The following is a 24777-nucleotide window of genomic DNA, read 5'->3' as shown; positions in this document are numbered from 1 at the left end:
CTAAGGTGACGGTCTGCTGAGTGTTCTGCCTGTTTTGGAAGTCCAGCAAGTAACTTTGTTTCAAGAACCACAATCCTTTGTAGAAGTTTGCAGCAGTTCATGCAGCAAGTAGATTCAACAGGAGGCATTTTCTTTCTCTTCTGTTTGAATGTGGGCAGCTGTGTTTTCCCTTCTCCGGAATGTAAGGCAAAGTCTTCTTTTTCGTGGTATTATTCCAGTCCCAAAGAGTTTTTAGTTTTAGCGTTTGTGCCAAAAATGTGTTGTTTGAGCACTGTGCTGATCTGCTGAAGTAAAAATCAGAAAATCAGAAAAGTACAGAAATAGGGAGCAAAGCGCAGAGCAGTAAGCAAGAACGACCGAATGGTAGCGAAGCTGGAAGCACCTAACCAATGGCATAGTTTTGGTGATTATTTCTTTTTATGGGGTGCCAACTTCACAGAGGTTTCACAAAGTGGCCAGAAGCTTTACCATGTGCGAGGGAGAGTGTGAAAGAGTGGTTAAAAAATGTTGTGGAAAGAGATTGTACCCAGGTTTGGGATACCCACTGTGCAAAGGTTTTAGTTCTAGGAACTCCGTTTGGGGGAAAACCGATCTAAAACAGTTCTATAGGAACTATCAGTGACGTAAGTGTACACTGATTGGCCAAACGCATATGAAACACCAGCTACCCGGCATTTTTAAAAAGCCATGTAAACATATTTTCTCAATGAACATGGAAAACAGCAATAACGGCATTTACCTGTTGTCTGCAGTGTTGTGTTCTTTTCTCAGCCTTGATGATATGCAACACTGCAAGTTGTCATAGGAGATTTCGTCTCTTAGCCCGACTTTTTGCTCTTTCAATCATGTAAATTGTGCATTTACATTCCCACTCCATTATCACGAAACCCATGACACACAACGAAAACAACTCCGATCACGTCGTTCTCCATTCACAGGTTGTTGATGTTTGTAAATGCTGTGCATAAAGACGTCGCTGTTGGCCACTTCAGAGTTCCTGCTGAATACAACCATGAAAACAGCCAGAGGGGGAAATGGGTTCTCTAGGAACCACCCTGCTGGCTAGTTCCTAACTGAGTTCCTGGAACTACGTGGTGCGAAAGCCCCTTTGGTCAAAGGCCGCATTTGCGTTTATTCCCTAGGTGAAATGGAGGTGATCCTGGAGGACTATGTTACGGCCCTGGTTGAAAAATTTTATTTCTGATAATTTTGATGTCTCACTAACATTCTCTATTCCCTCAGAAAAGTCGACGCATACATTTGTGCCCAACCAGCAGGTGCTGATAAGGAGTCTGAAACTGGTCAAAGTTGGAGAGCTGAAAAACTTGGGTCCGGCCATGGACGGGAGTGCTGACTGACCTGCAACCGCAGTGGATACATGCGAGTACTCTGAAGGCAGCCCCGTTCCGAGGGGGACATCCAAATTAACTAGGAGGGCAGACATATTGGGGGTAAAGGAGCTGAACAACGCAGTGTTACCTTCATATGCGAGCTGATTAGTTAATCTGGGCCAACACATGGACACCACTGAGGAGATTACAAACCAAGGAAAGACACCATCATCAATAGTCAGGGTGTGAGAAAGAACCCACCTAGAAAGTTCTGGTGTACATTTTTGGGCAATAAACTGTAATACACGTGATCCTGATGACCAAACTAAACCTGGTATTTATGTTACAGGCAATGTCTGACATGAGTCAGTCAGGGTCTGACTCATGTCAGGAATGCAGTAACAGTATTTACTAATCTAGCCCGACTTCCAGAGAATTAATATGTGTTTTGTAATGATTAATTTGGCGACACTGCTAAGAAGTAGGAAGTGCTGTAATTCATTATAAACATTTCTTGCTGTTTTTAATTCCAGACTACTACAACAATATCTCTGATTTGATAAATCACATGAGAAACATTATTGTGGACCAAACAGAGGTATATGGTTGTGGTTAAGAGATGAGGCAATGTTTTAATATTAGGCCACATATTTCAATTTGCTATTATTTGTTGTGTTGACAATTTTACTGATCATATGTTTCGGTCCATGTGTATTGCAGTATTTGCATGCAATGATCAAGACAAGCCTTGAAATTATTCATAGATCACAGTATTAGATTCTGAACTGAAGAATGCATATTGTATTTTATTTGCTTGCCATTATTTGAAAGGTACTGTCACTTTAAAGAACAGCCTTTGCAATTTTCATCAAAAGTGAAACACTAATTCATAGATGATTTAAAGTGGCCATTGTTAATATTATCATGAACACCAGAATCATGAGAAACTGGAACAAAACATTTGATTCTCCTTTATATGTTTATATGTGGTGGAGAGACATTTTTGCTATCTTTGTGCTAAGTCACATTGTTATCATCAGATATAGTGAAGAACACACAGTGTCTACATAGTTATATGAAGATCATGATAATAGGGAAGAATTAGCCATCTCTGTCATATTTTGCAATTCTAAGTAAAGCAGTTTTGGATTTTTTTTTTAATTGAGAAGGAAAATTACATCTATTAAATCAAACTAGAAACAATTAGCATAATGTGAATCGTTGTATTGTATTACAACTTTATAATATGCTTATAGTTATAATTTGGTCTTTTATTAATGCTGTCCTGTTTTACCAGTCTATTAGACCAATTCACCCGTGGTCTAGAGGTGTGGGATTGTTCTTGCTTTCCCCTTTTCTTTCCTCATGTTTCTTGTTCTTCTGTGTGTTTCTGTATGTCAATAGTATGAATGACATGACATTGATCAACTTTTATATACATTTCTAAAAATTATTAGTTATAATGAACTTATTCTGCTGTGTTTTAAGCAAAAAGATTATTCTAGATTACAAATTAGTTTCTTACCTTATGATTAACCGTGAGAAGAAAAAAATGGAATGCAGAAAAATCCTTGTGATTTCTCTGTAAGTAAAAATCCCTATTATCCAAGAACATGAGTCACAGATCTGAGTTCTAATTTACATAATATATCATTTACATTTTTGTTAATAACTCTGGAACAGTGTTTTTTTCTTTTTCAAACTTTTCCTTTGTCTGATTTGCACAAAATTATTTTATCTCAAGATGCTCCTTCAATTGTTTTCAACATTAATTTCAATGTCTGAATTCAATAGTTTAAACATTTAACAGATATGGGCCAATATAGTTGGTGTTATATATTACAAAGTGGCCTATATTTTGTGGTTCTTGCATAACTCCATATTGGTACATATATATAACAGGACATTTTTTTCAGGTTCACACATGAAACGTAAAATTTCATGAATTTCTGATGCTCAGCAAGTTCTAAATTATAATAGTATAATATATAATAGTATATAATAGTATAATAGTATTTGTCTGTTTTCATATATTAGATAATGTGACAGACTGAGTTGATGAAATGTATAAAAATCTTGTTGAATTCAGTAGTAGTTATTACTAATTTGCACCATATAATTGCACTTAATATCTTCAATAGCATTTCTGTTTGGCAGTGTCATGTATTCTATTCTATTGTCTTGTGTAAATTATTTTGTAAGACAAGTACTTTCATAATTTAGTTAGCAGCTGTAGTATTATGTTAACATAAGAGTTAATTCAAAGTTATTATGTTGAATTTGGTTTATTTAGCATTTTTGCTGAATGCATATAGAATTTGTCACTACGTGTCTTTGCCTCTTGAATTATTATAAAATGTTGACTGGACCGTTTTGAAGACTCATTTTATGAAATGCTGAAACAAAGGTAAAAGGTTGTACTGTATGCCATTGCTATGGTTCATAGACCTTTGGTTTTAATATTGTAGGACATTCTATACTGTATATCTTTAAACATCTAAATCATTTACATATCAGGTGACTTAGTCCCACATATATTGCAAAAGGAAGGTAGGAGGATGCGCACTAGTGTCAGTTCACATTGCTGAACCTGAAAGAACAACTTCTGTTTTCTAAAAGATGTAAGATGCTACAGAAGACATTCAAAGCCCATAATGGGAGATCCAGCAAATGTGTATAAAAGTTTGATATGCCTATGTGATTACTGTGATGTTTTATATTTTTATATATTGTAATATGATTGCTAGTTGTTTGATGTTGAATTGTAGACGCACAACAGACAATCACATTTAACCATACAATTATAAGTATTTATTTAGGTAACATTGTTTGCTTGTGACTGGCAAACAAAGTCTCCAGAATTAACCTGTTGCAGATGTCAGCAGTGTTGTGAACTCAATCATAAAGAAATGCATGTATATGTAACACACAGAACAACAGCAATACAGTTACAATAGACAAGATTAAACTTATTAAAATTAAACTCAAATAGAATGAAACTCAAAAACATAGCCTGTAAAAATATAACTAACAATCAGAGAGTAATATTTAAATCATCACAATGTTAAATAAAAAGGGTTTTCAACAATCAAAGAACGAAAGATGGAAAGAAAGAAAAACAATAATTAAACAAAATGTCTAAAAACTAATTTGAAAATAACATTTTCAATAACTCTAAGGCATGTCAAGAGAACAAGTATCCATGAATGTATAGGTGAAATAATAATGTTTCACTAAGAATAGATCTTGTATATACAACATTTGAATGATGGATTTATTGTAAGAAATCAAAAAATTGCTTAATTTTTCATGACTTCTTTCATGGCAAGAACAACTGCAAGCTGTAGTCTGTGTATCAGGAATCCTAATAAAATTGTTGCTTTGTTTAAATGTGAAGCATTTGGTCTAATTGCACTCCACTGTTCTCTATTTCATGCATTAATCATGACATGCAAACATTAACTAATAAACCAAAGCCGGTTTCTGTACTTCTAATATTAGATATAATATTTTTTCTATGGATACCTCGATATTAAGATGTCAGTTTTAATATTTTTTACCATCACATACCAAACTAATTTAATCAGAGACCAGAGAGTTGGTGTTTGATGTTTTCTAAAGGCTTTCCTTTGCTTGGGCTTCTGTGATGCTTTCCCAGGATGAGGGGATATATGCAGGCTCCACATCATATTCATCAGCAAACTCCTCATTGAATTTTGCCATCACATATTTCCAGTATGCTGAGGCCTCTGCGCTGCAGTCTGGATCAATTCGCCAGTCTGGATAGATTTTACTGTATTCCTTATATGGATGCCACTGATCATTGGTGTCATGGCACTTGAAGCATGAGTCGCTGTGCACCGATGTTGTACAGATGTCTGTCACTAGTTTGTCAGAATATATTTCACTGCAGCAGCCAAGACCTTCTGGTCTGTGGATTGAGACAAAGTGTTTAGTGTGGACTTCTCCTCCAGCCTCACATGGTGCTTTACAGAATGGACACTGTTTCCCACAGCCCTGCACTCGTTTGAACAGCACATCCTGTGGTTTGGTTTGAAGATGACGTATTTTACTTTGAAACATTCTTGCTTGGAAACTTGCTTTCAGTGATTTATCCATGTCCTTTACAGAAAACTGAAGGCATTCGGTGAATTTTTTCTGATTTGCATTGTTCAGTGTGCTGATTTTATCCACTGCGTCCTTGGGAAAAACAAGTCTATTTTCAAGTTTCTTGCAGATGTTTTCGATGAATCCCTTGATGTCATTTTTCTTTGAGTCTTGTTCTGACTCTTCGATTGCCCGAGTAATTTCACTGATGACTTCATTTACAAGACTTTCCTCTAATTTTATCATTCTGTTCTCTGTTGTAAAGTGCTTTTTAACTTCGTCAAAAATGAACTTTTTAACAAATGATTCATATGACTCAATGAAATGCAAATATATTTGAAATTTAGATTCATAGAGAATATTTTTCAAGACTGAAACCTGAAATGTCATCCGTGATCCGAAAATTGCTGAGTTTTCACCAGTCACCATCTTGTCTGCCATTTCCATGCCCAAGTTCTCAGAAATATATCTTTCCAAGGCAGGTTTTAGACAGTTACTCATGAATTCATCAGCTTTCTTCTGACACTGGTCTCGTTCACGATAAAGGTCAATGAAGTCAGAGTGGTATGTTTGTTTGGCGTTCTCCAAGGTTGTTCGTGGGTTGCTTTCCTGGATGAATTGATTGTGAATCTTTTGAAATTCTCTGCTTGCAAAGCCACATATGTATAATTTAAGGGAGAGTTCAAAATCTTCCTTTAGCTTAAGATCTTCATGAGCTTTAAGTTTCTCATCAATCATGTTAAGAATCTCCCTGATGTATGTGTCATCATAATCATCCTTACATTCCTTCTTTCTTTCAACAAATTCCCAACAATCCCTGATAAGTTTCTTTGACATCTCTTGAACCCTCTTGATCTTCTGAGCATTCCAGAACTTGGAGAAAAAGTTACCTTTGGGGGAAACAAAATTTCCATGGCCTTGATTGTGCAGATCCTTCACTTTGTCTAAGCTTTGAGCCATTGAACTTCCTCTAGGTTGAAGATTTTTCCTCAAATGATGAAAGACTCTTGTCATGATATCTTGTGGTTTGAGCACTGTGTATGACAATGTCCTGACAGTCTCCTGCCACATCTTTTCAAATGCTTCATTCAGCACGGAGTCTGACATGTCTGACTTATTCTCACGACAGTTTTTCAGCAAGTTCAGCACTTTTTTCTCCATTGTGTCCATGTATGTCTTTTTGATTCCTTCCAACTTCATCATTCCATTTCGACGTGAAACAGCTGCATCCAATTTGATTCTGATTGAATTTGAAAGCTCTGTCTTCAAAGACTTGGCAGAGTTTATAAAGTCTTGTCGATAACTTTCCACAAGTTCAACATGACCTTCTCCTTGTTCATAGTATGATTGGATCTTGGCAATAATTTCGTCTTGTCCTTTTGAAAGCTCAGATTCTGCTTCTCGTAGTAAATGACAATGGACATCTTCAATGGTGCACTGCTCAGAGCTTTCAAATTTTCCATGGTTTAAGATATTCGTTTCAGCCTCTAATGCCCATGTGTGCATTTGTTTTCTCAGTGTCCAGTCCCAGCTGTTGTACTCTGTGCACAGTTTGATGTATGCATCAGCCACCAGGCTGTTTCTGAAGCTGAAGATGAATTTCTCAAATTTCACAGCAGTCCACAAGTCTTTTGTCCATTGAAGAAATTCCTTGATGTCACTGGGATTGTAATCTTTGAAGATCTCCATTATATGCTTTTTGAGAGCATACACAGACTCACTATAGCCAATACTCACTGGTGCCATTGGGGGGGTTCCATTGAGCACAGAGTTTAGGTAAATGTTCCAGCTGTTTTCGGTAAAGTGCATCTTCTGGGAGTGAGACTGCAGCTTCGTAAAGCTGGCTCATCTCTCGAATGAAATGCTCCACTCCTAAAGAACTGTTTGAAATCTTTTTATCAAGCTCAGCTATTTCTTTCTTGTTCCCACAAACATCTTTACATTTCTGTTTGTAGAGTTCTCTGAGTTGAGGCAGTACTTCATGAGATTTATTCTCTAGAGCGATTCTTAACCATTTTAAGAAGTAGGCTCTTTCTGGTGTTGATATTGCTTTGATAAAGCAGCTCATAGTTGTAGACATGTCTTTGGTGCATTGGTCTTCTCTGAGTTTATTTTTCTGCATCAAAAGGTCATTTTTGTAGTTCTGAACACTCATATCCCCTACTTTCTTCAACTGACATTCTTCCTTCTCTAACTTTGCCAATTTAATCAAGATTTCCCCTTGTAAGGACAGCTCCTCCTTCTTGAACTGCACTATGTCATTAATTTTGGATGTGATTTCATGTGCACTTACTTTGGCACACTGACATTCTTCAGCATCCTCATCCACCAAGATTCCCAGATTTCGTGCAATCTCAGCTAAACGAACAACTGACATTTTGTGATTGTTGTTCTTAATTGCATCTTGTAACTTGCTCTGAATTTTTTCAACGAAGTCTGCATCATTCTGCCTGTCTTTAAAGATGAAATTGCTTTTCTTCAGATTGAGCTTGTGGACTGTAGCTTTTATGTTCTCATTGTTGGAGTTCCCCACCAAAAATAACTGAGGCATAGATTTCTGGCTGGGGACTGAAATTAACTGTGAATCTAAAAGTTGGGATTCAAAGAACACAAACACAGCAGTTGAAGCCTCACAAAGAAAAGTGTACTGTGTTTCAAAGTTCTGAATGTCACCTCTCAAGTTGGCAATCGCTACAGGTTCAGGAAAGACATCAATGTTCTTGTTTCCACAAGGAAGATACCAGGCCATCTCAACCAAGCCATTTGATATTTTCTTACTGATGTTTCCACAATCCATGTTGAAGTGCACAAAGGTATCAGTGTACTGCTGTGGATTGCTGAGCAGCTTATTCAGAATTTCTGATTTGGAAATGTTGCATCTACCAAGTCTCACAAAAGACACTAAAGGTAATTCTGAAAGAGCAATCCTTTCTTCCACAAATGCACTTGTATCTGATAATGAGTGTGGTCTGTATTTTTTCACAATATCTCTCATTGCCCAAAGCATAAGAGTGATCTGATTATTATCACTGTAGGGAAGCAGCAGAGGAACAGCAAACTGACACATGGACATTTTTATGATCATTTCCTGCTGAAGAAAACTGTCAGAACAAAGGAAGATAGCAATCAAAATATCTAAAGGATTTACTGACTGAGGACAGTCTGATTTATTCTCCTGATCATCATCCCACTCTGAATCTTCTGTCCCATCTGATGAGGAACACTTAACACTCCTCGCTGTCCTTTGTAACATGATCAGTCTCTTCAAGAAGAGCCATGGCAGATCTGAAAGGGACTGAACAGACACATCCGTGACACTGTTCTTGTCGATCTGCAGCACTGTGTGTAGAGTGAGCTTCTTATCATAGTACTCCATCAAACCCAGATTTTCCAGGATTTTTTTAATGTCGTTTGCTGTAAATGAGAACAAAGTGAGTTACATTTGCCTCCCCCTGTCCAATATCCTCACTGCTTAATTTTAATAGCAATTTAAAATGGCAATATCCCCCCCCTCTCTTAAACTCTTAATATGCATCTACACTGATCAGCAGTTCAGTCTTTACAAAAATACTTGCTTTATGTTGGTGTTATTAATAGAGATTTAATGTATTAATTTTAATTTATACCATGGTCTGTCTGAATATTCCATTCAGATTGACTGGAAGGTGTGCAATAAAACTGTTGAATGCACAAGTAATGCCAGTCAGTTTAATCACCATTCTATATTAATGCGCTGCCTTCACCGAAGTGCGCACACCAGACATGTACAGGCCATAGGGAGCACCGGGACTTTCCCGGTGGGCCAGTTGAGTAGTGGGCAGATCGGTGAAGGGAGATCTCCCCTCTCCCCTATATAAAGCACTGTTTTTAAAATGCAGCACATCGGTAACTTCAAAAGGCAAATAATCAAAATGTGTGATGAAATGGTGCTACCCAATTAAACCGTGCATCTGCCAGCCATGCGCAAAAGCAGACTGAACGTGCGCTTTGCTTCTGCAGCTCTGTCAAGTGATAAACTCCAGAAGTCGCTTGATCCATTCAGATTTGACTCAGAATTTTGTGTTATACAATTATGTGCTATATATAAAATGTTGTTGTTATTATTTTATTAAATATTGGGGAATATAAATCACTTTCATAGAGGCTATTTTCATAATTTCTGCATGTGTTTACCTTTTTTATTATGAATTTGTATTTATTATTATTTATTTATTTTATAAACCATATCCATGGTAACAAGGAGCATTGTGACTATGATCTTATAAATAGTTGAACTTTTTAATCATTCTAATGAATTTTAATTGAAGTAAAATGTTAATTCAATTAGAGCTTGATGAAATATAAATAGGCCTGTCAGTGTCTCACATAAATTAGGTGTTAACTTTTTAACAAAATGGTTTGGTTACCAACATTCTTCAAAATTTCTTTCACAGATGAGATAATTTAATAGCAGTAAATTTACTTTACTGCATCCTAGTTCAAAAGTGCTTTATTGTCAAGTGCATTTCTATCCTTTTTGTATTAATGTTTTCCTCCATTTTAAGGCCCTAACCCCAGCAACAACATTCACAGGTGAACGCATCGGACAGGCTAGATTTTTTCCAGGGCCAAATTTTAGCGCCAGTCAAGCCCTGCAATAGGCGTAATGGTTTTTATACTGTACAAACTGTATTTTCTATCGACCTACACCTAACCCTACCCCTCGCAGAAAACTTTCAGCATTTTTAGATTTTCAAAAAAAACACAATTGAGTATGTTTTTTAAGCCTTTTGAATTACGGGTACCCAGAAAGTGTCCTCATAAATCACCTTTATATTGTAATGCCTGTGCCATACCCATGTCATTATACTAATTTGTGTCCTCATAAACCACATAAACATACACACACACACACACACACACACACACACACACACACATAAGTTAATTAAAATACTGTATATGCTAATCAATAAGATTATTAAAAGTAATTTTACTGCACTGCTTTATTTCAGAATGCTAAATCTAACATAACTGAAGAAAATAACCATAATGTTTATCCTTTCAGTCAAATATTGTTGCAAACATCAATAACAGATTACATCAATAACAATAACTTGTCAGTGCTTGGGGGTTTTCCAGCAATCAGGTTATGTGATATACCCGGGTATGTTTAAGGGTAAGTAAGCAGATAAACTCTTTCGCTTTCGGTTCCAAAACTGGAGGTAACTTCAGGGTATGTAAGTAGCCAAAGCAACTTACTCTCTGAACATAACCTGCTCCTGAGTAGTTTACTTACGGTGTTTAAAGTGAGCACACGACAGTAATGGGTCCAACTTAAATATGTACATACATTTCAGGATGTGGTGCATCTTTGGGAATAATCACTTTGGATCTAAAATAAACTGCTTTCTTAATATGGCTTTCCAAAAAAGTGCTCTCTTTGCTCAACTTACCCCTGTGTGGGGTAAATTGAGCCTAGGGAGAGGGTAAGTTGAGCCTCAGTTTAAACTGTACCATTGATTATGCTGAAGTAAAACTGAGCATTTTCACCTCATACTATATCAAAATAAGAGAAATTCAATAAAAATGACTTAAAATCTATGTTTGAGCCTTGTGATGGACTTACATCCATCCAGGGAGTTTCCCCACCGGTGGCTCAAGATGCTGGGTTACGCACCAGCTCCCCGCAACCCTAATATGGACAAATAGGTTTGGATAATAGAATGGATGACTTCTTAAAAGTTTTATTTAAAGATACAGTTTACAACTTTAAAGAGATTTTTACAATTATTTAAAAAGTTAAGAATAAAATAAAGTTCAAATTGAAGAATTAAAAAAACTGACTGCAATTAACTTTACAGAACTGGGCTAATATTACTTAACATCCCACTTATAAATATTGCAGGGAAATAAAGTTTCATAAAACTTCAATGGCCAATTTTCATAAACAAGGCCTATTTAAAATTTTCAGAACAAAATTAAATTCAAAACAAAGAACAAACAACAAAATCAAAAATGTTTGGTCTAAAATTAATGAAATTTCATGTAGAATTACAGTAAAATAACACTTAATAATCATAAGAAGGGGTAAGCCACTGGCTCAACTTACCCCAGGGCTTTTGGCTCAAATTACTCCACTCCTACCATTTAAAAAAATAACTTGTATCATCCAGCAGTTTAGATCTAACATCACACTAACAGTATAGCCTCATATTATAACTTCCTAAAGCCAGGGACGAATTTAGTGATTTGGGGGCCCCAGGCAAAATACAGGAATGGGGCCCTATACAATTTCACACATTTACAACCTTGAGGTTTCTTTCACTGTTGCTCGCTGCTGCACGACTGTGTCCCATAGTTGTGTCCAATCTTTTAGATTTTTCATGTACATGTTATAAATAAAGGATTTTTTTAATGTTGTAAATCCCTTGTTCATATTTAAACTGGTTATAATAGTATTGGAGTAGGTTGGACACTGGGTGGTGCGTTGGGGTAATTTTCACTATGCAATTGTCTACACAACGCAAGCCTGTCTAATTCTAAACTTTAAAATATACATTTATTTTTTATTTATTTTAATTGCACATTTCAATTAAACTGAAGGAAATTATAAATGTACATGCTTAAGGATTATTTCCACAAAACGTGAAGTGTGCCTGTGTGGAAAGTGACTGTGCATGGTCCTTCTTGGGTCCTTCACAAAAACGAGTGAGCCCATTTAAAAAAATTAAAATAGGCCCTATATACAGTAATATGCACTGTTGCTTAGTATTAAAATTTTAGCTTCAGATGCATGATATTTGTAGGGCCCTATGAAATCCATTTTATTTTTCCCAGATTAGCCTAAGTTTTATTTTTTTCCAAAAAAAAGATTTCCGTTTAAATTTTTCTGGATTCAGTTTTTTTTTTCCGTTTTAATTTTTCTGGATGATTATATTAAATTTTAACAAAAAACATGTCTAATTAATTAAAATCATGAAACTTGTTTAATTTAACAGCAATTTAGGCCTATTAAAAGTTTAACAAAAATTACATTCTTAGGGCCCAAATTCTGTGCTTTCCATTTTAATTTTTCTGTATCCCATTTTAATGGTTTATTTAACCATTTTAAAAGATCATTTTTAGATCTAATTAATTGAATTCATAAAAACAACTTAATTTATTAATTTGTATACAATAGTAGGGCCCTATGAAATGTTAATTTTTATTTTATTTACTTATTTTTTAGAAATTGTGTTGTGTATTTTCATTTTTCTGGTAATCAAATGAAGGCAAAAACATGAATCTATCTTTTTTCCCAATGAAAATTAAACAATTTTGTACATTCAAAATGCTACACAACAGAAGTTTACTGTGTAACGAGCAATGTCACGGAATTTGTCAAATATTGAATGAATAAATCAAATGCAATTCAGTACACTTCAATCAAACCGCGATATGGACTAGTGTATGTGAATATTAAATGGAAAAAATACAATTTAGCTTTACAATAAATACAACCGCGAGCGTTGCGCGTTCATTCCGTCACATTCCGCGTTACACAGTAAATTCCGTTTTTATGAATAGATTCCGGGATTCCGTCCCTATTTTCTACATCGCTCTACTTTTGCTACGAAGCACGTTCAACGCGGACGCACAGACGGTTGTCGTCGTAGTGAACATCAGAGCAACCACTTGTGCGTCCGCACTGAACGCGTATCTCGCATATAAAAAGCATTTTAGGGGGCCCTTTGCTTTTGGGGGCCCAAGGCGGTCGCCTACCTTTGCCTAATGGTTAAGTCCGCTTCTGCCTAAAGCACAAACACATGTGTGATATTTTTTTAAGATTTGTCTGCAATTGTTCAGACATGACAAGCATGAGTTCTTGAACATAAAAAAAATCACTCTGAACAGTGTCTGCAAAACAGTTTTTTGAACCTAAATGTAGTTACCAATTATCCCATATTATCTCTCCATCACATGTTGAGTAAAATGGACAAGTCTTCATATATTTGTGGTCATATCACCAATTTTGTTTAAGGTTGTCTAGAAAGAAGGGGTGGCTCAACTTCCCCACCGGTTCAAATCACCCTGCTCTCCCCTATAAATACAACTATATGTATGTATGTATGTATGTGTATATATAGTTGTATGATATGTTAATTATAAAGCACTATTATAAGTATTATATAAGGTAACACTATATTACCCTGGGAGTTACCTCTGTTTTTGGAACCGAAAGCGGAGTTTATCGGCTTATTTACCCTTAAACATACCCAGATATGTCACATAACCTGCTTTCTAGAATACCCCCCTGTGCTTCCTTTGTTCAGTGTCAGTTGATGTTTCTCTGTAGATGGTCTTGTTTTTGGTTTCCTGCTTTTCTCCTGTGTTTCTTAGTTTACATGTGTTTGTCTTTGTGGGGACATTTTGTCCCCATAAAGTAAGATACCTGAACCACACATATAAGTAATCATCCACATAAGCCATTGTGCTTGGACCCTGATGATTGCAGCATGCGGCTATATTTTCAGTTAGTGTTTTTTAGAGGCCTTTCAACAAATAGTGCATTCACAGTGTTGCTGAAACAATAATAAATCTGAAATATAAAGAACAAATACTGTACAAAGTGTGAATGAACTAAAAAGTTTTTTGTTTTTTTAACCTGGCATTAGAGGAGATTGGTCTGTTGTCTCCTTAGCCCACGATTCACCTGTCTGTGGAGCTTCGACTATCTGGTGAGATTCTTCCAGGAGAGATCTATCTGTCTGTGAAGAGTTGTTTGATTGTAGAGATCCATCTATGTTTGGAGATTCATCTGTCTGTAAAGATTCATGGTTCCAACATTAGAAACAAGCTACTCAAATTTATTTTGAACAAGATCCCTGATCGTTTCAGTCTGATCTGAACACTTTCAGCAGCTAAGATGCTGAGTAATGCTGTAATGCTAAGACTGTTACTGAAGGAAGGAGCACCTAAAAACTAAATATGAAAGTGCATATAAAATATTAACTGTTAGGTACGCTGCGCTATGTAAACTTGCTTATGCATATGTTGTTGCATGAGCGTGTCTATGTACGTTTGTCTGTTTCAGATGTGAAGTTCATTGGAGGATCTGACTTCCACTCTGCTGACGTAAGATGCTGACGTCTGTGATCATGTCACCAATTGCCTGCTGTCGGGCAGTTTAAAAACCACTCTAACTTTAATGGCGATTAGTCTGGGCTGGGTGATGATAAAACATAATATAACAACAACATAAAATCCAGTCCTGGGGGCTGTTTCATAAAAGACGCTAAGAAAAGCAGGGATTAAAGTCCAAAACCTGACTTAAAATAACCTAACAAATCAATCGGGACTAAAGCGGTTTCATAAACGACCATTTATGTTCACTCAATCTCACTAATTCGATCCAGGTTAAATGAGTCAGGATAATTTGATGTGCACGCTTATTCTTAAGCAGTCCTTAACGTCGATCATGGATCAAATCGATCCACCATTGCAAACAGAGAATATTTGTGCTGTTTAATGCATTTGAGACATTGTGTTTTCCTCGGTGCATAACTGACACGTCACAGGTATATTTTTCAACTGTAAATGTTAGAAAGTCATGCAACTATATCCATTTTGCTGTCAGGAGCGGGCGAGGCTTACATGAGTGAACGAGCGCTGTTGCACACATGCGCGCTAAACAAATGGAACGCAATAGAATAATAGCTCAATAATTCTGAATAAAATATGCATTCTGCTAAAATATTTGTTGTTGGACATTAAATGTGACGCATGTTGAATTTTAATCCTACATATAAGTGTTTTGTTTTGATAGCAGTAACTGTAAATCAAATGTAAGCTAGCTAATACTAGCTCAAATGAGTTAATGTGTATTATTTTCATTTTTAATTGTGATTTTAACTTTTAACTTAGTGTTTTTAATGCTTTAAAGAGCAATTTTATATTAGAATGTTTTAATGTTGTACTAATAACCATAAAGTACAGCTGTCATAAAACCAGAGAGAAAGGCTGCATGGCTAGAACCTGCTGATCAACTGAATGCGCATGTAGCAGCATGTTAAAATGTTTTCAAATATCTTAAAACAAAGTAAATAAATCTTGGGCACAATACATTAAATACAGTCGGTTGTAGCCTATATTTTTATTTATTTGATTTAGGCCTATTTAAGTTGCATTTTCTGTATACTTTTATTTTTGGACTGATAACGTCAAATAATTGTATGTGAGAGAGTCAGCACCGTAATATCAATGCGTTCCTATTGGTCAGCGTTAGAGGAGCTCAGCTTAGCCTGACAGTTAGCCTGCCCCGGACCAGGATAGTTTCCCAGCATAAGTTGCCACAGTGACTGAGCTTGAGCTATGGTAATTTTGCTTTATGAAACCAAATCAAGTGAAAATAAGTCAGACTTACTGAAATAAGCCTGGCCTATTTGGTAAACTTGTTTTATGAAACAGCCCCCGGGTCCTCTCTTGTCCTTCACTGTCGTCACTCCATCTTTTATCCTTCCGGAACTCCTCCGTGGGACTCGAGACCGGTGAGTGGCGCAGGTGTCGCTCATTATTATTTACGCCACTGGCCTCACTCCGCTCCCACGGCTCTCGGCTCCACCCCACTCGTCACATACATATTGTAAATATTTACTTTACTACTTCACTCTTTCTCTCAAGCACTTTAAAAGAAAAACATTGTGACTAAAGTATTGATTTTGTTGTCGTTTTCTTTCCTTGTGTGGTTCATCTCCCACCTTGATACACACACACACATAAATCTTGTATGTTATGTCTAATAATATCCCTAGATGTGCCACCATTGATTGATGAGGGATGTAACATTAACATAAAAAAATAAAACTAAATATTAAAGTGTAATAAGGTGTCCTATATCATTTCACTTGTGTAGGGGTATTTACACAAGCCATGAAAACAAAAAATGAGTGCTCAGAGAGACAGAGGTAAATGGTCGTAAAAATAAATGTAAAAACAATGGATGTGGAGCTTTGCTAACTCTGTAGAGTTTCAAAATATTTCCTATTTATTGGTGAAATGTTAATATGATGCCACCAACATTAAGCCATTGTTAAAGCCATTGTTCATTGTGTGCACACAAGCTCATGATGTTTAAAATACTCCCATGTTTTTATGCCCCACTATCCTACTTTGTCTGTTCAGTAGTTACATATATGTCCAATACATATTCACATATTTACTATATACATATTTTTTTGAGATGCAGATGATATTATTGAAGAGGATCGTGCAGAACCTGTACAAGCATGGCTTTTAATGGTAGGCCTATGTTTTTGTTTGTCTGCTTTTGAACATTGATTTTGAAACTTGTGAATCCATTAGAATCGTTAGAAGACAGAATCGCGATTCATATATGAATAGATTTTTACGTGCACCCCTAGTTTTCTCTTCCTCTTCTCTAAAGCAGCGCAGGCCTCGCCCCCTTTGCTGCCTTTTCCCGAGGGTGGGGTTTATCTGGGTTTATTACGTCACAAACCCGGGAAGTAATTTGTTGTAGTCCCTACCAGCCGTTTTTGTAGGCATTAAACCGCCAGAATTTTAAAAGAAGATATCTCCGTTTGCATTGAACTTTCAGCTTCGTAACTTTGCAGATATTGTTTATGCTCAAACAGCAACATTACGCACTAACTAAAGTAAAAAAAGTGAAATTGCAATCAACCACCCCTTTAAATTCCTCCGTCCAGCTATTGTTAAATTTGCAGCTATATTTTGTTTTTTTCGCCGTAGCACCACCTGAGCTTCCTGATGCCATTTCTAGTAGTGATGCTTGATTCAACTTCCCCTGTCTACCTGCGCAGATATCAACAGCGCAACTGAGTCGTAGGTTGCCAGGTTGGGGTCACAAATGGGTTCAAAATTGTATGATCTGTCTATTGTGCAAGTAGGATGCGTTTCATACAAGATCTGGCAACTGGACAACCATATATGGAATAATATATTGACGTGATTATTCATATAAGGAGGTAGGGCCATACAAATTACGGGAGTGTTGACAGGTATGGTATATAAAAATATATATAAACTTAAATTACATAAGTAGCCTATATAAAATTACAAAATAAACAGTCATCAATCAGTACTTTTTACTTTATATTAAAAATCAAGTACTTTTGTACTTTCACTCAGGTAAAATTGAAAAGGAGTACTTCATACTTTTACTGGACTTTCATTATACATATAATGCAAATATTTTATTATACATATCTGTACTTTTACTCAAGTACTTGATTTGTGTACTTTGTCCACCGCTGGTTGCTTCCTAATGATGATTTACACTATATTTTACACATTGCACATTTTAACACAGAAGCCTGAAAGACTTTAACTGTCGTGTCATAAGATTATTGATCTTATGTGTGACTTGATTTTTTCCCCCAATTATTTATTTTCTTTATTTAAATTTTGTTGTTGTTGTTGTTAACATCCCAATTGGAGTAAAGAATGTGGAAATTTCAGATTAATGTAATTGTAGTCTTTACTTACTTTTACTTACTGTAGTCTTTAACCTAATAAAGACTACAGTAAAGAATATTTTTTTAGGAATGTGTTCATGCATCATGTTTTCTAATTGAAATGTCTTTAAAAAACGATTGTTTTGAGTATCTGGATTTATTTCAATATTAAGTGATTTTGAAAATGAATATAAATGTAATTATCAATAAAGCAGTCATGTTATTCATATCTGCACTCTTACCTTCACTGCTGTTTGTGTCCGTTTTCCCCATTGTGATCCAAAAATACCTAGTAGTCCTTGTAGTAACCCTCCAGAAAATCCTAGTATTCCACTGAAAAATCCTGATCCTGCTATTCCTGCTGCTATTGCTCCTGCAATTCCAGCTGCTCCTGCTGCAATTCCTGCTGCTGCAGCTCCTGCTATTCCTGCTGCTACTGCAGCAGCTCCTGCTACAATTGCTGCTAGTCCTGATACTCCAATTACTACTAATACTATTGGTAATGCTTTTTTTGCTACTTGTATAAACCTCAGTATCTGTTTTACTTTATCTATCGCCCACTGTATTTTATTTGTTGCCCATTGTAATTGTGTTCTTGCTAGAGCTACTGTTGAGGCTCCTGCCATTACTCCTGCTACTGCTGATCCAGTTTGTGACTGTGCTCCTGCTAATGATCCCAATATTGCTGCTGCTGTTCCTGCTACCCCCCCTCCTATTGCACCCGCTACTGCTGCTACTACACCTGCTACTGTTGTTAATGCTCTTTCTTCTGCTCCCCATAGTGATCGTAAAATGGCTACTCCTGCTCCTGCTGCTGCTCCTGAAATTGCTGCTGCAACTGCTCCTGCTACTGTATTCACTACTTCTGCTGTTCCTGCCCTATGTACTACTACAGCAACTACTAGTACTGTTAATGCTGTTGTTAGTGATGTTTGTTTCCATGTTTTTGATTGCAGTGGTGACTGCAGACTTTCCTTTCCTTTTTGCACTGGAAAAAGTAAAAAACAAAAAGAAAGAACTTTCAGCACCAAATATCATTATAAACATCTAAAAATATGCTTGCTAGCATGTATAGAATTTTGATGTTATCCAATTAGAATTTACTTGTCACAATTACCCATGTTGCTTGATTTTAAATCATCAGGATATGATGATCCAGTTCTTCTGATAATGACTCTTGTCAGGTTCACAGCTCCGGTGCCATTTAACCTAGTTTTAAAGAGATCCATGTCAAGAGTGCAGTAACCCAGGCAGCTAATAGGGAATGTTCTCATAACTTTGGTTAAGGTTCTCTCAAAGTTATGAGAAAAAGTTCATTCACTAACGTTAACAGAATACTTGTTTAATGTTATCTGGTCTTTAATTATGTTCTCAGAAGGTTAGCAAAAACATTTATTTATGCATTGTTTGTTGAAGGTTTTTTAAATGTGCTCATGATGTTGGGAGAAAATATTTTTTAGAACAACATTCTTCCTTTAACATTTAGAATGACAACTAACTTCAAATGAATAAGGTTGTGTGTGCTGTTTTAAAAGAACATCCTTCAAACATGGGAAAGTTTTATAGCCTGTCCCATAGTTATTGTTACTAACTTTTCTCTTAAATTTATGTAAAGCTTATGCAAGTGTTAGAACAGGGTTCCTCAAATCTCGCTCTGGAGGGCCAATGCCCTGCAGAGTTCAGCTCCAACCCTAATCAAACACAGCTCATCAAAGTCTTCAGGATCCCTAGAAAATCACAGGTAAGTGAGTTTGATCAGGGTGTGAGCTAAACTCTGCAGGGCAGTGGCCCTCCAGGACCGGATTTGAGGAACCTTATTGAAACTTTGATTTGTTGAATCTTTCATTGTTTGAATAAAACACTTTCAAAACAATATCCAAGATATCACCACATATTGTCATTAATATTTGATGAATGTTCTCATAATGTGGCAGAAAACATTATTCAAATGTCCTTTAACTACTAAGGATCACTAACTTTCTGGCTGACAAATGGCTTAAGGTTGGATGTTACGCAGCAGAATCCCCTGAGTTTAATGAACACCGCTCAGTGTTCATATGTGTTCACACTATATGAAATAATATAGTGTGAATAATACACATTATAATACTGAAGCAGTGGTGGAGTTAATGAGATAATTAAGTGATGATTAAGTATTAATGATGACACACTGAAGGAAAGAGGAACAAACATTTGAAGTCACCATTGTGGTGACCAGTGGTTCCTGTTTTTGGGCACTAGACCCTTGATTGTTTTATTAGGTTTTTTTTTCTCTCTTTGGCTGCTGTATTCGTGTGCTCAACAAACACTTTTACTTTGTCAGAACAAGTCAAGACAGAAAAACATCAGGTGATGTTGACTGTAGGTTATTGTCGTTATGAAATGAACTGATCCACTAATCAGAAGTGTTTGTTTTTAATTTGTTTAAATATTGTGCGACTGACCATGTGATACTACTGTACAGATATTATGAAATCATATTGGGTCTCATTTATGAAACGAATGTATTACAGAAAATTGAGCGTACAGTTGTTTCTACGCAAAACTTGGAATTTATCAATATGGATGAGAGTGGTGGCTATATGATCAAATCACGAGTGGTTTGATCTCTTTAGGCAGATTGAAAAAAGAATGCTGTCACTAATGATTCCATATCACTGACAGCTTCAGATTTGGAGAATTGGGCATGCTCCGGAGAGAATCCTGACACCCTTCTCCCCAATGGGTCATTATGGGCCGGCGGAGAGTGAACTGATTCGCATTCTCACCAGGCTGTGGAGAATCTTGGTTTAGAATGGTTGCCATTGCCGTTTGTAGGACTGATGCCCGCTGGGCTGTTTTCAGCTAATCTCCCGCCAGAGACCGGTGCCGTTTTTTCCCTGAAGTTCACAGCGAACTCACCAAGGTGTGGCATGCCCCCTACTCGGCATGTGTCCACTTTTTTAATTCTGCCGCCCTTACCTCTGTTGATGGCACTGAAGTAAGAGAGTATGGCAAGCTCCCCCCATGAGAAGAGGCAGTCACTACACATCTCTACCAGTCATCTGCCTGGCAGATTTGCAAAGCACTTCACTGTAGCTCAAAAGTCATTGCAGGTCATGTGCCACTTCCTGCCTCAGTGCTCCATCCCCATAGAATGAGGCTACTCGCCCCAGTTTACTCGCAGACTGCCTTGCTTCAGAGGTATTAATCTAACTTTGGTACAGGACAACAATGCTTATGTTCTCCGGTCTGAAGTGCAAACTTTGCTTGCAAAGGGAGCCATGGAAACAGTTCCTCTAGCAAACAGCGAGTCAGGCTTTTATAGCCGCTATTTCCTCGTTCCCAAGAAATATGGCTGGCCCAGGCATCTGAACTGTGTGCTTATGTGAAATGCACAGACGTGGCTCTTTCCCCTCTGAGACAGATGGGAATCTGCATTCTGAATTACCTCGACGATTGGCTGGTTTTAGCCAGATCGGAGCAGGAACTCATCGCTCACAGGTCGCTGCTACTCAGTCACCTAGAGCGCCTTGGGCTAAAAATCAATTTACCAAGAGCTCTTTGTCTCCCAAACAGCGAGTGGTCTTTCTGGGGACAATTATCGACTCGAACCCAAATGCGGGCATGGATTACGTCGGAACGCTCCCTGATTATTCAGCGGCATCATTCAAATTGGGGACTTCACATCCGCTCAGGGCTTTCCAGAGGATGCTCGGCCTCATGTTGGCCACCTCCTCTCTGATTCCTCTGGCATTGCTCAATATCTCATTTTTGGCTCACGCCTACAGGAGCCCTCAGTAGAGTGCTCCGAGGCTGGGCTCGCAGAGCAGGCTTCATTCTGCACTGCTTATTGCACGGTGCGATTGGATGCATTCCCCAAAGCGTCAAGCAATGCAATGGGAGAGACCGTTCAATAGGTAATGTTCTAGTTACTAATGTAACCTTGGTTCCTTGAGATAAGGGAAAGAGCGTTGCTTAGTCTGCCGTGCTCTAAGGCTGCATGTGAATCGATGACTGTCACTTCAGTCAAAAGATCCTTATGAAATGGCACTCTGAGCCAACTTATATAGAGGTCGGCTCCTCCCCTTTTGGCGGGCTAGAGCGCCATTGGTTTGTGCAACTACACAAATGTGAACAAATCAGGCTTCAGTATCAGAGTAAACAGGAATTTCCCAAAAGCGCCAAGCAACGCAATGCTCGTTCCCTTATCTCAGGGAACCGAGGTTACGTTAGTAACCAGAGCATTTTTTAGGGGCGTGATATTCAAATGACGATTGTTTTTAGTACGATGGGATTGGCGGCATATGAAAGTTTCATGAATTACATGCAAACCCTTTTGTAAGTTGATTTGTGCACTCGTTTCTACGTTAGATTGATAAATGAGGCCCATTGTGAGCATGAGGCTAACTACAGTGTCATTTAGACACTCACCGACATCAACAATTGGCAAATGAAAGCAACAATGGTGACATGCTTCATGCGAGGAAGTGGCATGCCATGGATTCATTTACTATTTATATTTGAATATTTTTTTGATTGTCACCATTGTTGAGGTTTGTATGATGAGTGTTGATGTCTAAGTGTGTCTCAACTTATACACAAGAGTTTGTAGCATTTTTGGAATCTCTCGTAAGTGTCACAAGTGAATTTTCTCTCACAATAGCTGAATGTATTACCTTTTTTAACTATTACTATTTCATAATTAAGTCAGTCAGTCATGAAACTACAGGAAAAGCAGTTATTTAAACCACTTTAATGACTACTTTAATGACATTCATTTGACTACTGTTAAAGCAGACATGTTGATCTGCTTTTTAATCTTTCAAGTGCAAGTATACAAAGAATTTTAAGTTTATTTGGACGAATAAATGTCAATACATAAGAATGGATGACATGATTAAAAAATATGAAGACAGTGATGTGAATGCGCCTCACAAAACTCCAGTTTGGAATAACAGATATATGAAGTTTGAAAGAAAGTCTGTATATTTTGAAGAATGGAAATCCAAAGGGACTTGGGCTGTTGCCCATTTCTTGGATGATAATGGAAATTTGTTAAAGTATACAGTGTTTTGCGAAAAATTCCAAATGCAGTGTTCTGTTAATATTTATAATAGGATGATCAAAGCCATTCCAATTGCTGTAAGATTAATGGTTAAAGAAGACATTTTGTACTCCAAAGTCTCCCCAGAATTGAGGCTTCTCTCCTTAGAAGGTTGCGATTTTTGTGATAAAATAATTACAAATAGAGTCATTAGAAATTTTATTTTACAGGCTTATAACGCAAACCCTATTAGACAGGAATACATGCTTAAAGATTTTGATATGGTTGAAATTAAAACAATTGGGCAGAATTATTAGTCTTTTGCCCCTTCCTCCAAGGATGTGAACTTCAAAATTTTAAATGTGATTTATCCTACCAATGAATTTTTAAGACTGAAATTTAAATTTGAGGTGAATAATTGTGTTTTTTGTGAAACAAATATTGAAAATGGTCTAGGGAGCTTGAACTCCCACCCCTCACTGAGAAGTTGATTAGGTTTGGCATTTGTCTGGAAAACAAAGAGTTTGATTTTGTTATTAATTTCTTGGTATGTTTTGGAAAGTTTTTCATTGATAAGTACAGATTGTTTAAATCTAAACCCAACTTAACAGTGGATGAATGAGGTTAAACTCTTGTGCAAATCTTTAAAAGTTGTTAAAAACAAGAAAGTCCTCAAAATGATTTCTCTTTTGGATTCATTTAAAAAGCCCCTTTTGATTTATGCATTTACTTTTTCTATTTTGTATTTTTTTTTTTTATTAAATTATTTGTTAGTTTATTTTATTTAGATTTTTCTATTTTGTTACTGGCTGTGCTCAACCTAAGTCTAATCAAGTGTTGATATATTCAGAGATTTGATTGTTACTTGTTAGTTTGTTTGTAAAGTGGAAGCATAATTAAAAAAAGCATGTTCTGTAGTATGAGGGATGCTGTCAGATGCACTTGATTATTGGCCGATACCTTAAAGTTCCACTATTATGCCATTTCCAATATTGCCTTTCATGCAGTGTGCAATGTGAATGTAAACGATCTGCAAAGTTGTGAAGCCGACAGTGCACGATAAATAAAGTTACTGTCTCCCAAAATAAAGAATTGACTCTGAACAGCCGAAACGAGTCGTCAGTAATTCAAATCCCACTTCCATGATGGCTACACATCACAGGGTAACACATTTGTCACATTTGGTAAGAACATTCTGTTCTTTGTTGGCCGACCATAAACAGCTTCACCCGCCCTCAAACGCGTCATTTTACTGACGACTGCTTCTGTAATCTCAGAGAGTTCATTGCGGGATTCACAAAATGCTTACTCTTGAAAGATGAGCTCAGTGCCCAGTTTATTTGGACCAGCTGACCACTGAATCACAACCTGTAAGTATGATAGATAACAGATTTTTATATTTTCTATCGAGTGCTCAAAACGCAGTAGACCAATCACAACAGACTGGGCCATCTGACCAATCAGAGCAGAGTAAACTCACGGAAAGGAGGGGTTTAGAGAGACTGAATCTGAGAACTGCTTCGAACGAATCGTTTGAGAATCATTGGAAAATTATTTGATATTAAATGCATATTTTGAGAAAATGAAAGTGTTTTCTGACTTTGCATGCATGTAATCCTACTGTAGAAGACTCCCAATCAATATTAGGAATCTTAAAAATGGCATAATAGGGGCACTTTAGGATAGGATAGGATAGCCCTTGCCACTCTTAAAATTGGGCCCATCAAGTCAACAACCAAATTAAATGTTTAAGTTACACACTAATACAGATAAATTGATTGCTTCTGTGAAATTGTCAGGGTGTCAAAATAAAATATTGTAACATGATACTGGCTATGAAGCAATAGACAAAGATGATACG

General features: G+C 36.8%; 1 protein-coding gene across 1 annotated transcript; it reads right to left on the bottom strand.

Annotated features, from left to right (window-relative positions):
* Window positions 1-4946: 4946 nt before the first annotated feature.
* LOC107574931 (interferon-induced very large GTPase 1-like) lies at window positions 4947-14084 on the bottom strand. The gene is given in 3 exon segments (XM_016261354.1): window positions 4947-7201; window positions 7203-8852; window positions 14065-14084. Coding segments are annotated over 3 exon segments (3912 nt in total). The 5' UTR covers window positions 14072-14084.
* Window positions 14085-24777: the final 10693 nt, after the last annotated feature.

This window comes from Sinocyclocheilus grahami, unplaced genomic scaffold (assembly GCF_001515645.1).
Source record: "Sinocyclocheilus grahami isolate Dianchi unplaced genomic scaffold, SAMN03320097.WGS_v1.1 scaffold2394.1, whole genome shotgun sequence".
NCBI classification, from domain to species: Eukaryota; Metazoa; Chordata; class Actinopteri; order Cypriniformes; family Cyprinidae; genus Sinocyclocheilus; species Sinocyclocheilus grahami.
This window is presented reverse-complemented; position numbering and strand designations above follow the sequence as displayed.